At 65.1% G+C, this 15,103-nt stretch overlaps 1 protein-coding gene across 1 annotated transcript; it reads left to right on the forward strand.

Moving 5' to 3' along the window:
• The first annotated feature begins 1,453 nt into the window (after positions 1 to 1,453).
• SEMA3G (semaphorin 3G) lies at positions 1,454 to 13,291 on the forward strand. Its single transcript, XM_050904428.1, has 16 exons — positions 1,454 to 1,541; positions 5,684 to 5,844; positions 6,903 to 6,965; positions 8,537 to 8,656; positions 9,371 to 9,461; positions 9,571 to 9,687; positions 9,940 to 10,082; positions 10,162 to 10,276; positions 10,382 to 10,451; positions 10,661 to 10,805; positions 11,087 to 11,318; positions 11,441 to 11,532; positions 11,801 to 11,842; positions 12,016 to 12,241; positions 12,551 to 12,690; positions 12,789 to 13,291. The coding sequence occupies exons 1-16, from the start codon at positions 1,454 to 1,456 to the stop codon at positions 13,251 to 13,253; spliced, it is 2,310 nt and encodes a 769-aa protein (XP_050760385.1). The 3' UTR covers positions 13,254 to 13,291.
• The last annotated feature ends 1,812 nt before the right edge of the window (positions 13,292 to 15,103 follow it).

Consider the following 15,103-nt stretch of genomic DNA (forward strand, 5'->3'; position numbering starts at 1 on the left):
AGGATCCTGCCCAGGCAGGCTGTGGGGCTGCTCCTCGGGAGCCTCTGCTCCAGCTCAGCCTCAGGGTGCCGGGGGGAGCTGGAGCAGCCAGCGGTGCTGGGGTTCATCCTGCTCCCTCCCTCCCACCAGTTCCTGCCGCGGTGCCTCTCCCCCAAACCCTCGGGTCCAGGCAGGCAGCGTGCGGGTTCGGGCAGGCAGCCTCTGCTTATCTGCCAGAGCTGCCTGCGGGCTGCATCTTCTCCTTGCTCTTACCCCACGCCGCGCGGCTCCCCAGCAGCCAGGGGTGCTGGATCTGTCCCAGAGCCACGCTGTGCTGCCCATCCCTGCAGTCTTCCCTGGGAAACCAGGGCAAGGGCCAGCCGAGGGCTCGCTGAGCCAAATTGGGGTGGTTTTGCCCTGGTTGGGGGGGTTGTAGAGCTGCTCCATTACAAAAGGTTGGGGGTGAGCCGGATCCCCCCCATCCTCCTGCCCTCCATTTTAATTAATAAAGCTGCTGCAACCCTCGGGGGGCTGGGGCTAACGAGGCTGCCCCTGTGCCGGGCTGGGAGCAGGGATGAGGCCGGTGGCGATGGAGTGCTGCAGGAGAAGCCATCATCAGCTCCTTGGCTCCTTCCCCTTCATCCAGTGGGGGGGAAATCCAAGGCTTTTGGGGGGACACACACCTGCCTGTGCGCTGAGGCTGCCCGGGGAGGCCTGCGTGGATTCTCTGATGTCTCATACGGCCACCTCCCCTGACCCTGCAGCCCTGGAGGAAGATGGCACGGGAGTGGTGTGGGTACCGTGGGGTCCCGTGGGGTCCTGCTTGCTGGCTGGGGTCCCCACTCAGGGTGCAGGTGAGCAGGCACCTTTGCAGGCAGACAGCAGTGCATCCCCGCTGCCCTGTCCCCTGCCCTGTGGGTGCACCAAGGCTGCATGCGGCACCCCGTGCGCCCCTCAGTCCTGCTCGGCCCCTTTCTCCAGCCGGTCTGGTGTCCCCGGCTTGCCTGGCCACTGAGATGGGACCCAAGAGCCAGGTGCTTGCTGGTGCTTGGAGATCACCCCACGCTGTGCGTCCTTCTCAGGCCACAGTGCCCTCTCCTACCCCTCCGGGAGGGCAAGGCTGGGGGACCCCAGCTTTCCCCCCCTTGCTCCCCATCCTCCAGGGATGAGCCATCCTCAGGGATGAGCCGGAGGGGCTGGCGGGGTTAGTTCTTTGCGGGGGGGGGCTGCAGCAAAGCCAAAACCGCTGGTGGCAGGCGACGATTTGGGGGTGTGCGGAGCTCTCGGTGCCCCCCCCGGGGGATGGGGCTGTCCCGCCCCGCACGACACCCCCCGCGCATCCCCGCCGCCCCGGGAGATGGGGGGGGGGGGGGATAGCGGGGCCGGGCCGGGGCGGGCCGGGGCGGGCCGGGGCGGTCGGATGGCGGCCCCATAAAAGCTCGGTGCCACCGGCAGCCCCGGGAGCGGCGGCGGGATGCGGGCGGCGGTGTCGGTGTGCTGGCTGGGGGCTGCGCTGCTGGCGGCGGGGCGCAGCCTGCCCCGGCTCCGCCTGCCCTACCGCGGTGAGCCGGGCCGGGGGCACCTGCTGCGGGGGGGGCTGCCTGCCCACATAGGGGTGTCCTCAGCTCCCCCCCCACGGGGGCCGGGTGGGGGCGTGGGGAGCCTCAGCTGTGGGCGCTGCGCCCGAAGTGCGGGTTTATGGGGTTTTTTTTGGGGGGGGGGGCACCTTGCGCTGGAGGCTCGGTTTGGGCTGGAGTTTCACTGGGTGGCTGCTCTGTACCACCACCCCCCCACGCGGGACGTGGGGGGCCGAGGAAGAGGAGGGGGAGGAAAGGGGGAGAGCCGGGTGTTGGGCGGCTGCCGGGGGAGCGGGGGGATGCGCCGCCGGGCTTCGCGCCAGCCCGCCGCTTCCCACGAGGGATGGTCTCCCACGTGGAGTGGGGGGAAACTGAGGCACGGCGCTGTTCCAGCACCGGCACGCTCTGGCATGTGGGTTGGGTGGGTGCTGCAGTGCGTGGGTGCTCCCCTGGCGTGGGCATCCCTGTGGGTGCTCAGCATCCTGCCCACGGCTGGGTGGGAGCCGGGAGGTCCCCCAGCTGCCCGGCAGGTCCCCTGGGTGCTGCTCAGCCCGGGCACCCTCCGAGCCCCGCCGTGCTGCGATGCAGGTGCTGGGGTGCCAGGGGGGCCCTCGGGGTGCTGTGCTGGGACTGCTTGGTTTTAATTAAAACTCTCCCTGTGATCCTGCTCTGGCTCGCTGCATCCCCCGCTCTGCCAGCTTAATCCAGGGGCTGCTTCCAGCCAAACTTGACAGAGGAGTCCAGAGCGCCCCAATCTCCTCCTTCTTGCCTAAAAGCAATGAACCTGATCTAAGAAAAATTAAAATAAAATGAATTGCATAATGCATATCTTCCCCCTTCCCAAAGAGGGGAAAGGCTTGAGGCAGCCCAGCTCTCGGAGAGCCCCAGGAGCTGCGGAGCACGTCCCTGTGCCGGGGGAAAGCTGCCGTCTGCCCTTGTGCTGCCCAGGCTGGGGGTCCCCCGGCCCTGGGGCACGGGCTGGCTGCGTCCCTGGCTTTGTCCTGGGGCAGAGTGGGTGGCCCCAGGGGCCTCCTCCCTGTTGAAAGGGGGAAACTGAGGCACGCAGTGGCCCCCACTTACCCTGGGAAGCAGCAGGCACCCAGGATGGCTCCCGGCTCTGTCTCGTGGTGGGATCCAGTGTCCTCAGGTTGAGCTTGGCAGCAGGGCTAGGAGGTTTGGGGGTCCTGGTAGAGCTTGGTTGTAGGGCTCAGGGTCTGGCTCGGCGTCTGATCCACTCCAGCGCGAAGTCCGGCCGTGCCGTGCTGTTCCCCAGGTGCGAGGGGCTCCCCGGGGCTGGGCGGGCTCCTTGGCCTCCCGCAAGGAGCGAGCAACCTTTTGAAGCTTTTTTTTTTTTCTTCCTAAGCTGATTATTCTGTTCCTCTTCCAAATTGGAAACAGAAACTGAAATTTCCCATGAAACAAATTCTGCCACCGCCTTCTCCCTGGGGGGAAGAAAAAGAAAATGAAAATTTCAATTAAAACCATTAGAAGCCTCCGAAATGAAAACTGGGGCGAAGTGAAGCTGCTCGCGCTTAGCTCGTCAGGCTGGGCTGTGCGTGGCTGGCGGCTCTGGCTGCGGGGCGACGTTTGCGGGGGGTGATAGGGGAAGGCGTTGCGCTGTGGGTGCAGGGGTGGCTGCGTCCCCAGCTCTCCCTCTCACTTCAAGCCGCTCTTTTCTTTTGTTTCGACTTCCAGCAGTGGCTCGTGTTAGAGGGGAAAGAGCATTTTGCTGCTGCATGGACCAGGAGCATTGCAGCACAGCCCAGTGCCCTCCGAGCTCTCTGCTGTCCCTCCGAGGGACCCCCCCCACTTGGGGGGTGGCTCCTGTGGGACCCCCACCCTGGGGGTAAAGGGGTCCCAGGGATGGATGGAGTATGACAGGGTGCTGCTCCCTGGGGAGATGAAGCCAGGGAAGGAGAAGGCCCCCTGAGCCTGTGTAACCCGAGGCGCAGGAGGAATTTGCCGGAGCTGGGGGAGAAGGGGAAGCCTCGCCTGAAACAATAAAAGGAGCCCGACGACTTTGCCAATGTTATTCTGAGCTGGAAAAATATTATTGCAGGGTGAGAATAGAAGGAGACGACAGTGTTTTCCCGGGCTGGGCCCGGTGATATGGGAGGACCTGAGATACTTGGAGGGCATGGGGAGTAGGGTACCCTCCCTGGGAGATGGGGCTGGAGGGGCCCTCGGTGCCTGGTGCCAGCTCTGCTTGCAGGCGCAGGTTTGTCCCCAGTGAGGATGGAGCCGCTGGGGCTGTATCTCTCCATGCCGCCAGCATCACCAGTTAGGGCACTGGGACTGCCCTTGAGCAACTTGGCGGGGATGGGAGCTGTGTGTGATGGGGTGGAGGTGGCTGTCCACCCCCCGGGCATGGACCTTGTCTCCCTTGCAGGTCGCAGAAGAGGCATTTCCCACCAGGATGGGAGCATTGCGCTGCTGGCCACCTCCTCGCTGGAGGTGACAAATGTCCCCCCAGCAAGAGCAGGGCTTGGTACCCCAGTGTCCTGGGCTGCTGGCAGCTGGGCTTGTCCCAGTGCCACCTCCCCTCTCATGGGGACATGCGTGGGGGATGCTGCCGCTGGGCATTTCCCTGGGGTCAGCAGTGGCAGCTGGCAGCCTTCCCCAGTGGAGGGTGTTTGGGGACATGGCTGTGCTCATCAATGGCGCTTTGTCCTCCTTCTCCTCCGCACAGCCGTCACAGTGGCCTGGCCCGGGGTCGGGGCGGTCGCTGGGACACGGTTTCAGAGCCCAGTGAAGCTGAGCCGCTTCCTCTTGCCCTCTCCCTCTGCGGCAGCTGGGTGGGCGCCACCGTGCCGGGGTTTTCGGCTTGCTGACCCCAAAAGTCATTTCCCACCGGGAACCAGTCGCACCACTGCCCCTGCAGCAGCGTCACCACGAGGGTCCCCTCGGCATCCCACGGGATTCAGGCTTGGACCTGCTTGGGGAGCCTTGACCGTCAGACCCTGTTGCTTTGGGATGTGATGTCCATCCCAGGGATACAGCTTCCCCATGCCGGTGCCTCTCCCCAGGTGCCGTCCCCGTGCCGTGGCAGGGAGGAAGCCTCCCCGACAGTGAGGTCTGGTGGCGGCGGCGGCGGGCTTTGTGTGCCGGTTTCCCCATGGCACTGGCTGGGTGCCTGCTATTGTGTTCCCGGCTGGCACCCGGCAGGGGCAGGACCCGCTTTCTGCCCACCTCGTGTCCACTCTTGCCACCCTCCCGGGCTCTGCGCGAGCCCAGCCTGGGGCTGACGGCAGGCACAGCCTTCGCCAGGCTCTCGCACACCCCGACTCGCTGCGGCATGGCTGCGGTAGGAGTCCAGGGTGGTTCAGCTGAATCTTGCTGGGGGGAAACTTGCCTGGGACCCTGCTGCCCGCTGGCTCTGCAGCTTTGTCCTTGGCTGGGAGGGAGAGCAGCACCCTGGGCAGGGTGAGGCTGGGATGCCTGCACCTCCGGGAAGGGATGGAGATGGACGCTGCTGTCCACAGCGGCTGGGAGCAGCTCTTCTGCTGGCCCTGGAATGGCTCTGCAACAGTCAGAAGCAGCAGCTCAGAGGGACCCTCCCACCTCTGCGCCCATCGCAGCCCTCCAGTCACCCCCTGAAAAAGCCAGGACCCCTTGGTGCCACCACTGGGATGGGGGGGTCTAAGCATCCTTTCACATTTCCCAAGAGGGTGTGAAGGGTGTTTGGGGGCCTGGAAGCCCACATGGCACCTGTGGTTGTGTTGCCCCTCTCCATTTTTCCTTGCCACGATGCCCCTTTGCCGCAGCACCCTCCAACGGCTGGGCCCCCAGGTTAGGGGGGGCTCCTGGGGGTGCGAGAGGGCACTTAGCTATGGGACGTTATCCGTCACTTTTCCCTCTGTCCTCGCCTTGGGTGACAGCTCAGGGCCCCGGGGCTGTGCTGTCCCGGCGGGGTGGGCTGTGAGCTGGGTGGGCTGGAGACCCCAGCGTGTGCAGCAAATGGAGGGACATGGCAGGGGCTGCCGGGGAGCAGGACATCCCCCAGGCTCGAGGCGAGCACTTGTGCCTGTGGCTGGGAGGGGATGTTTGAGGTGAGCAGTGCTTACAGAGCCCTGCAGGTCTTCGGGGCCGGGATGACTCCTCCTGATGCTTCCCTCCCTTCCCGGCAGAGCTTTTGGGCACCAACCGCTCCGTCCTCTTCTTCGGCCACCGAGGCTTCCTGGGCTTCCGCTCCCTCTACCTGGATGAGTACCGTGACCGGCTCTTCATCGGGGGGAAGGATGTGCTCTACTCCCTGCTCCTGGATGGGGCCAGCGCGGATGCCAAGGAGGTGAGCCGGGTCCTGCTGAGCACCCCGGGGTCTCCGTCCCCACCCTGGCCCCCGTGCACCCCTCGCCCCTCTGAGCGGATGGTGCCCAACTGAGCCAGGCGAAGTCACCCTGCAACAAGACCTGCCCTGGGGATGCCCCTGTCTCAAGCGCCCCAAAATGCATCTGAAAACTTGTACTGCCTGGCGAGGGTGGGCTGGCCATGGTGGCTGGAGGGCAATTCGCTGGCAATCAGTCGTGGCTGGCAGCCTAGGAGACCGGTGGTGCAGCCCACCAGTGATTCCTGGGTGCCGAGTGGGGTCTCAGACCCCACTCTCCTAAAAAGCTGCCATCGGGAGAGTGAGTGCTCCCCATCCCCATCTGGGCATCCTCTTCATGGGCCAAATATACAGCTGAAAGCCTGCGGAGACAAGGAGTTAAAAGCATCTGTCATGGCAATGAGCTGTGCCAGGGCTCAGCTGGCAAAGCCCCCAGACTTCTCCCGGCTCCTCGGTGGGAGAGGTGACAGACCAGAGCGATGATGCTGGGTGGTGGCTCCCCTCCTCCTTCACCCTCTCCACTTTGACTTCTTGTTTTTTAAACATGGCTCTAGGCTGTTTCTAGCTGAAGAAAGCGGAGAAGGAAATGCAGTGCCCCTCAGCGTGCTGGGTCACTGCGATGGGGTCAAGGGCTTGTGTACCCAAGCTGCCCTTGGTCCGAGAGACGCCGTAGGCTGCGGGGGACTTGGGGTCCATCGCTCCCTGCTGTCCCCCAGCACCCTTTCCCCAGGCCACCCACAAGCCCACCCCCTTCCAGGCCAGCTCCGGCCATCCCCAGCGTGACTACCCGAATCCAGCCCGGCTGTGGGCTGTGACCGCTGGGGTGCATCTCCCCAGGAGGAAGGGTCCTGCCCTGGGTCGTGGGGTGGGAGCCCTGGCCTGGGTGGGCTCTGGGGAGCTGTTGGTCCCTCTCTCTGCCCCTCTCTCCATCCCCATGCCGTGGGCAGCCTGGGGACGTGTATTTGCAAGGCTGGGTCCCTGCCATCCCCCCTCCCCGCTCCAATAGGTCCTTTGTGTTTCAGATCTACTGGCCGCCTCTCCCTGGGCAGACGGAGGAGTGTTTTCGGAAGGGGAAGGACCCAGGGGTGAGTCTCGCCCCATGTGTGCTCTGTCCTGAGCTGGCCCCCCCGTGCCGGGGCTGTGCCATGTCATCCCGCCGGGGATGGTCCCATGGGGCTCACAGGCCAGTTAATGCTGGGGCAGAGCAAGGGACCATCCCGGTGTATGAGGGAAACTGAGGCAGGGAGTCGGTGACCAAGCCTGGCCATGCGAGACGCTTGCTCTGGGCTCTTGAAATCCCATCTCCGGGGCTCTGCTCAGCCCCACGGCCGCAGAGCGGTGGCCGGTGTGCCCCAAACGTGGCTGCACCGAGTGGGCAGCGATAGCCGGGCTCTGAGACCCGAGCTTGGAGGGACCAAAAGCCCCGTGCTGTGCTCCAGACCCCAGCAATGTGGTCTGGCCCATCCTGGCCATCCCCGACGGTGGGAAATCTGTAACTCACTCAGGTTCAGTGACCTCGCTCCCCAAACCTTACCCCTCTTTGCATCCCCCCTGCCCCGATATGAAATAGGACTATGGCGGGGAGAAAGTCCCCGAGGCTCCCCCGGCCCAGACGAATTGCTCCCGGGAGTCCCTGTCCCGCTCTGAGTGTTTATTTTACAAGCTCTCACTGACAGATGCAAGCCAGGCCAGGCTCAATTTTTTATTTTTCTTGAATATATATTTTTTTTTGAACTTGCTATTTTAGAGGCTCTTTGCAAAGGGAAAATAAACAGTGGGGAGGCTGGGAACCCCCGGCGCAGCTCAGTGGCGGTGTTCCCAGCAGACGAGGGGCCTCGCGTCCCGCTGGTGGGGGACGATGGGGGGCAGGCAGGGCTGGCACTGGCTGGGGGGAGCTGCTGAGCTAACGGTGGTGATGCCCGAGTGGGAGAAGGATGGGAGCCCTTTTCCGGTAGGAACTGCCAGGAGAAACCACGCAAGGTCAGAGGTGGCAGGTCTGCGGCCCCGGCGGTGTCACTGCTACTGGTCCCTGGCAGAAGGGGACAATCCCAGACAGTAGCAATCAGGGCTGTCCTGGAGGCAGCCGAGGATGCCCGTGGGTATCCGTCTCCGTCTCCCGCGTTTCCTCCTTTTGTTTCATCGCCGGTGCAAGCAGGAACATGATGGGGAAGGACGTCCCTGCATCTGGTCACGTCCTGGGCGCCGGGAAGTGGAAGGTCCCCAGGGGTTTGGGGCTGGATGTAGGAGCTGCCGCTGGGAGCTTGCTGGGCAGGTGACCTTGCTCCCCCAGCAGGCATGGGCTGTGTGACGGGGTGAGCACACGAGTGCCCGTGGGCAGGAGCTGCCCAGGTGCCGGCTGGATCACGCGTGGTTCCCCAGGGATGCTCTCGGCAGCAGGAGGACCAGTAAAAAGCCCCATCCTTTTGCAATGGGCTGGGGTCCACCCAGATGAAGTCTGTGCAAGCCCCGTCGGTGGGTGCAAACTGCCATCTCGCACCCCTGGCACCGGGGTGAAGGCAGAGAGCCTGGGTGCAGCCCAGAGAGCCAGGGCTGGGGCTCACCCATCGTCGTATGGCCCCAGGCAGAGGCAGGGAGCTGGGGGTGGGCGAAGCACTGAGCCCCCCGTGACCCTTCCCCTCCCCTGCCGTCCCCCCAGACCGACTGCGCCAACTACGTCCGTGTGCTGCACCCCTACAACCGGACGCACTTGCTGGCCTGCGGGACGGGCGCCTTCCACCCCATCTGCGCCTTCATCTACGTGGGGCACCGTGGCGAGGTAGGGCAGCACCGTGGTGAGGGAGGGCAGCACCGCGGTGGGGTGCCCATCCTGAGCATCCCCGGCGGGACACCCCTGGGAGGTAGATCCCTGTCATATGCCTCCCTCCTGGGGAGCTTCGGGACTGTGTGGGGATGCTGGATGCGGTGTTTGGCCCATGCTGAATACTGGGGGGGGGTGGGGTGTGTGGTGGTGTCAGGAACCAGCTCCCTGTTGCCCCTTTGCCCTTGCGCTACCCCCTCCCCAGCTCCCCCACCTTTCTGGCCTGGCATCGCCTTTCCAGACGTGTCCCCCGGGGCTGGTGTCCTGCCAGGGGCTGCGGCGTGGGTGGCGTTTCCTCCTCTCCCAGCTCGCTGCTCATAAATCAGGTTGGCCGGGGTGGAAAGGCAGGGCCCCCTGTTCCCTCCTCGCAGCCTGGTGCCGTGTGGGCAGCGGGAGCCCTGCCTATACCATGATGCCTCCGGCCAGGCTGACGGGCAAGCGGCGGGGCTGGTGTGTCCCTCTGGCTGCTGTGCATCCTCATAGGATCAGACTTACCTCAAAAAGCATGGATCCCACTTCCAGGCGGTCCCTTTGGGAGCGCTGGGGCTGTGGATGCTTGCAGCGAGGCGCCTGCGAGCTGGGCAGGGACCAGCGCCAGCCCCTGCATGCCCAGGCACGGCCTCACTGCTGGGGCACGGCTGGGGGCTCACCTGCCTGCTCCCCCTCACCCAGCACACCTTCAGCCTGGACCCCGCCAGCGTGGAGACCAGCCGGGGCAGGTGCCCGCACGAGCCCAGCCGTGCTTTTGCCAGCACCATCATCGGTGGGTTGTCTTCCTTGGTTACTGAGAGCCGCTGGGGTGCCGGGACCAGGGACGGTCCCCATGCCAGCCGGGGCTGACTCTCAGCCCGGCGGCGGGGTGTTTTTGCCAGGCGGGGAGCTGTACGCCGGCCTCACCGCAGATTTCTTGGGCCGCGATCCCGGCATCTTCCGCAGCATGGGGACCCGCTCTGCCTTGCGCACCGAGGTGGACCAGCGCTTACTCAACGGTAAGGGCTCCCCTCTGCCCCTCCATCCCCCCCAGCTGGGCTAATGCTGGGGACCATGAGCCTTGTGGTGGCCGGGGCATCTGCTGGCCATGGTGCGGCATCCCCCATGCCAGGTACGAGCAGGGAAAGGCACCAGGGGAGTAGGGTCTGGGGGTCCTCCTGGCCAGCACCCAGCCCCAGCGTGGTGCGAGGGTCCGGAGTCGGTGGCTGTGCCCTCTCACCCCACCTGACGTGGCCGGCTCTTGCTTGTAGACCCCAAATTTGTGGCAGCCCACTTGATCCCGGACAACGATGACCGGGACAACGACAAAGCCTATTTCTTCTTCACGGAGAAGGTGGTGGAGGCAGACAGCAAGGAGCACACCATCGTCAGCCGGGTGGCACGGGTCTGCGTGGTAAGATGCTGGTGGGGACCGCAGGGGACAGGGATGTGCCAAGTCACAGCAGTGGCCCTGATGCTCCCTGTCCCTGCAGAACGATGCTGGTGGCCAGAGGGTGCTGGTCAACAAGTGGAGTACCTTCAACAAAGCCCGGCTGGTGTGCTCCGTCCCCGGCCCTGGTGGCATCGACACCCATTTTGATGAGCTGGGTAAGGGGTGCATGGAGCTGGGGACCTCACCAGGGCTGGTCCCTTAGTTGGTGGCTTCGGGAAGCCCCTGGACTTCCAGGAGAAACCCTATGATTTCATCCCCAGAGGATGTCTTCTTGCTGAGGACAAAGGATGGGAAGAGCCCGGAGATCTACGCCCTCTTCAGCACCATCAGGTGGGTGGTCCAGCTCCAGCCTCTGGGGACATCCAGCTGCAGCCACCCATGACCTGCCCCGTCATCGTCACCACATGTCTGCTGGCTGCTCCCCAACCTCCACCAGCTCTGCCCTGGTCCGTACGGAGATGTCGGTGCTCCCATGCCCCGCACCGATGCTGCCGGCACCGAGCATGGCTCTGCTCACCCCATTCACCGTCCCCTTTCAGCCATGTCTTCCAGGGCTCTGCTGTCTGCGTGTACCGCATGGCCGACATCCGGGAGGTCTTCAACGGGCCCTTCGCCCACCGGGAGAGCCCCCACCACCAGTGGGGCGCCTACGAGGGCAGGGTGCCCTACCCACGGCCAGGCGTGGTGAGCGACTCCCTGGAGCTCCGTGTCCCCTCTGCTCCTCCGATTGCTCTTCAGGGCGGGTGGTGGGGCCAATCCCCCATCTTCTCACCTGCTGGGATGGGCTCCCTATGGGATCCAACCTGGGACAGTTGGGGACCCAGGTCTGGCAGAGGGGTGGAGAAGATGGATCCCAAATTGGAAGGCGGGGAGGGACCCAAACCAGCTCTGCAGGGCAACGGAGGGGGAAGGAGAGATGGGTGCTGGGGTGGCCGGGCTGAGCTGGTCCCCTCTCATCCCCGCAGTGTCCCAGCAAGACCACCAACCAGCCCCGGCGGCAGTACGGCACCACCAAGGACTTCCCCGACGAGGTGCTGCACTTCGCCCGCGCTCACCCCCTCATGTACAGGCCTGTGTACCCCCGGCACCGCCGGCCCCTCCTAGTGAAGACCGACCTGCCCCACCGCCTGTGCCAGCTTGTGGTGGACCGGGTGGAGGCTGAGGACGGGCAGCACGACGTACTCTTCCTCGGGACGGGTGAGCGGCAGGAGTGGCGTGCAGGAAGGGACCCCAGCGCTGGGACTACCGGTGGGCATGCCGCTGGTGTGCGCGATGGCAGGGTGCTCACACCTCCATCCTCCTCCTCCTCCTCCCCGCAGACGCCGGCTCGGTGCTGAAGGTGGTGGTCCTGCAGAAGACAAGCTCAGCCATGACTGAGGAAGTCGTCCTGGAGCAGCTGCAGGTTTTTAAGGTGCCGTTTGCTGCCCCGCTTGCAAGGGAGGGGGGCAGTGGGGTGGGCTCAGGTTGGGGACACACGTGGGGATGGAGCCTCAGGGCTGTCACCGCACTGTTGGGCACTGGGACCTCTCAGGGCTGCGAGGGCAGAGGGTGGCTGGGGGTGTTTTCACCCTCCCCAAAAACATTCCCAGTGCCCCCCCAAAGCCCTGGCGGCTCTGAACGAGCCGGGCTCTCCGTGGCGAGGTTTTCGCCAGCCTCAGGTCTGCTCTCCTCCCCTGCAGGCACCTGTGCCCATCACCCAGATGGAGATCTCCGTCAAGCGCGTGAGTACAGACACGGGGCTGGGGACAGGGCAGGTGACCAGGAGGGACTGAGCTGTTGTCACCAGCCTCTCAAAGCCTGCATGGTGCTTGCCCCAGGGGGGTCCTGGCTGGGGACCCTGGGTGCCATGCCCGCGGGGGCTGCCAGCATCACCATCTCGGTGCTGTTTCCCCAGCAAATGCTCTACGTGGGCTCCAGCCTGGGGGTGGCCCAGGTACGGCTGCACCGGTGCGAGACCTACGGCACGGCTTGTGCTGAATGCTGCCTGGCCAGGGATCCCTACTGCGCCTGGGACGGCACCGCCTGCACCCGCTACCAGCCCTCTGGCAAGCGCCGCTATCGCCGCCAGGACATCCGCCACGGCAATCCTGTGCACCAGTGTCTGGACCAGAATCTGACTGGTGAGAGACTGGGGGGGCCCACAGGGCTGAGGGGCTCATCCGGGTGCCCTGAGATGTCCCGGCATGCACAGCCCTCATCACGCAGAGGGGCTTGCGGCCATCCCAGGTGGGCTGGGGCACCCTCGTCTCCATGTCCTGTAGACCGAGCTGTGCCCCAAGAGAAGGTGGGTGCTGCTGGGGCTGGGGTCTGTCCCCGGGGAGAGGGCAAGACGGGGACTGAAGCCACACGGTGGCCCAGGGGGGCTGACACCTGGGTGCGTGGAAGCCTGGCTCTGCCCTCCCTGTGAGCCTCTGTCTGTCTTGCCCCAGTGGATGATTTTGAGAGCGTTGAGGAGAAGGTGCTTTATGGGGCGGAGGACAACAGCACCTTCCTGGAGTGCGTGCCCCGGTCCCCGCAGGCCAGCGTGCAGTGGTTCGTCCAGAGGCCCCCCAACGAGCAGCGGGACGAGGTGAGGCTCCCCCGGCACCTGCCTTGCTCCCCTTGCGAGGACACGGGAGGGACGTGGGGCCGGACCCGGACCCCCTCCAACCTTGCGGTGGGCGACAGGTGAAGACGGACGAGCGGATCCTGCAGACGGAGCAAGGGCTGCTCTTCCGCAAGCTGCACCGCCACGACGCCGGCGTCTACTACTGCAAAACACTGGAGCACGGCTTCACCCAGACGGTGGCCAAGACGGCCCTGGAGGTGATTGCCAGCGAGCAGCTGGCACACACCTTCCCCCGGGAGCGGGGGGACGAGCCCCCACGCCTGCCTTGCCCCGAGCCCCGGCTGGCGCCACAGGTTCCCAAAACCTGGTTCAAGGACATCATGCACCTCATCAGCTCCCAGAACCCGTGGCGGGTGGAGGAGTACTGCGCCCGCCTCTGGTGTGGCAGCCGCCCCCACCACCGCAAGAGCAAGCTGGCCCAGGCCAAGCACGCCCTGGCCGGCGTGGACGTGGGCAAGAAGGGACGGATGGCCAAACCTCACGGCGAGAGGAACCGCGTGCCCCGGCAAGCGGCGGCCACTTAGAGAGGGCAGGGTAACGGACGTGGGGTGGCTGTGGGCGAGGACCAGCTCCCCATGCTGCTGGTGGCCCCGGGGGCCTCCTGCCCTGGCAGGTGGCTTGCAGCAACACCAGCTCGGTCCCCCTGGCCGCGGTGGATGGGGTGCCAGGGCCAGCTCCTGGGCAGGTCCCCGTCACCCTCGGCGGCTGCAGGGCCACCTCCAAAATGGGCGGCATGGTGGAACGCATTGGCCCCCGCCTTGCTCTTGCTGGGTGCTCTGGCAGGTGCGGGGCCATGGTCACTGGGGCGGGCTGGGGCTCAGCACGTGCGGTGCCACCGCTGTGCCATCACCCGGGGAGCTTGCTGGCTGGCTTTCTCCGCAAATAAAGGGGCTGACCGCGGCGCCGTGGGGAGCGGCTGACGGCTCCGGGCTCTTTCCACGCCAGCACGGGGCCTGGGAAAGATGATGCCTGCTCTCACAGGGGGGGAAAACTGAGCATCACCCCAAAAAGCCTCCGTGCCCTGGATGAGCCCTGTCGTCTGCTGCGCCTGGGGAGCCGGAGCCGTGCCGTGCTGCCCAGGGTGTACTCTGGGGGACAGGGCTCCTTCCAACGTTCCCTGTGGCACCAGGACACGCTCAGCAGTGCCAGCCTGTGTCTGGGTGCAGCTCCCCGCTTCCCCTCTATCCCCCCCCCAGCCACAGACCGTTTTAGGGCTGGGCAGGGTCGGGGAGGACAGCAAATGGCTGCGGGCAGGTTAGACCCGTTCCTGGGTAAACACGGGAGAGGCACTGATGCCACCGCCATCACTGTGCCCGGGCGAAAGCGGGGACATGCAGGAGAAGGTGACCCCAGCACAGTTTGGGGGGGGGTTCACCCCAGCCCGGGTGCGTTTCTGGTGGTTGGTGGCCCTGCAGGGCTGGGTGGGACAAGGCTGGTTTTGGGGGGCTTGATGCTGGCTGGTGGAGCTAAACCCGCACCCAGGGCCTCCCCCAAATGCAGGGGTTGGGGGGGTAGGTGCGTGGAGAGCACCCACAGGCTGCCGGCACCGTCCCAGGCTGCCGGCAAGGTGCTCGCTTGCTTTCCTCGCCTGACATGAGCTCACTCGCCTCACCCGGTCAGCCTGGGGTGATAAAGATCTCCCCCTTCCTGAGGCAGGGCAGCTCCACACAATGGTGTGAACCGCAGCCCTGCCGGGACGGGCATTGTTCGGAGGCAAAGGAACGGGAAAGAGAAAAAATAATAATAATAATTAAACCCCCTAAATAGCTCACGCAAAGCCAGGTCATGATATCATCGCTCCTCCCTGTGTGCGCGTGTGTGTTTGCGCTGCAGCAGCGGAGCACCACCGCTCGCCGCGGTGCCTTTGATGGGAGCAAAGTCCCCAGCAGCACTGCCCTGTCCCTACGGCGTGCCCGTGGAGATGAGCTGCGGGTCCCGACTCTCTTCTCCAGCTCCCAGTCCCACCTCTCCTGCAAACTCGGGGTGCCTGCATGGAGTGTCTCCTGGGATGGGAGAGCTGTGGTGGGGCTGGCCGGCCAGGACATGTCCTGCAGGGAGGGGAGCAGAGCTGGTAGCACTGATTTACGGGCCAGACTGGAGCCAAGCACGTGGATTTGGTTAATCGCAGGCCTGGGGGGCACAGAATGATAAACAACAAGTAGAGACAAGGAGGGACATGGGTGGAAAGGCAGAAGTAAGAGACAGAAGTCTGATTCCTCAGGGCCTGGATTTAATGGCTCTGAAGCGCTTGGAATGAGCCACGCCGCTGAAATGCCTGTGCCCTGTTGCCTCCACGTGACCACCTGTGCTCGGCGAGAGGGGGTCCCAGGACCTCTGCTGCGAGCAGGACCTGGCCCTGAGGTGAGCTGCAGCA

The sequence above is a fragment of the Gymnogyps californianus genome, chromosome 13, assembly GCF_018139145.2.
Source record: "Gymnogyps californianus isolate 813 chromosome 13, ASM1813914v2, whole genome shotgun sequence".
NCBI classification, from domain to species: domain Eukaryota; kingdom Metazoa; phylum Chordata; class Aves; order Accipitriformes; family Cathartidae; genus Gymnogyps; species Gymnogyps californianus.

Excerpts from the sequence above, each read along its gene's own strand:
- SEMA3G (XM_050904428.1), top strand. The coding sequence starts at position 1,454 with ATGCGGGCGGCGGTGTCGGTGTGCTGGCTGGGGGCTGCGCTGCTGGCG. Across the intron at positions 9,688-9,939 it reads GGACCAGCGCTTACTCAACG|ACCCCAAATTTGTGGCAGCC; the intron begins GTAAGGGCTCCC and ends TCTTGCTTGTAG. Across the intron at positions 10,277-10,381 it reads CACCCATTTTGATGAGCTGG|AGGATGTCTTCTTGCTGAGG; the intron begins GTAAGGGGTGCA and ends TTTCATCCCCAG.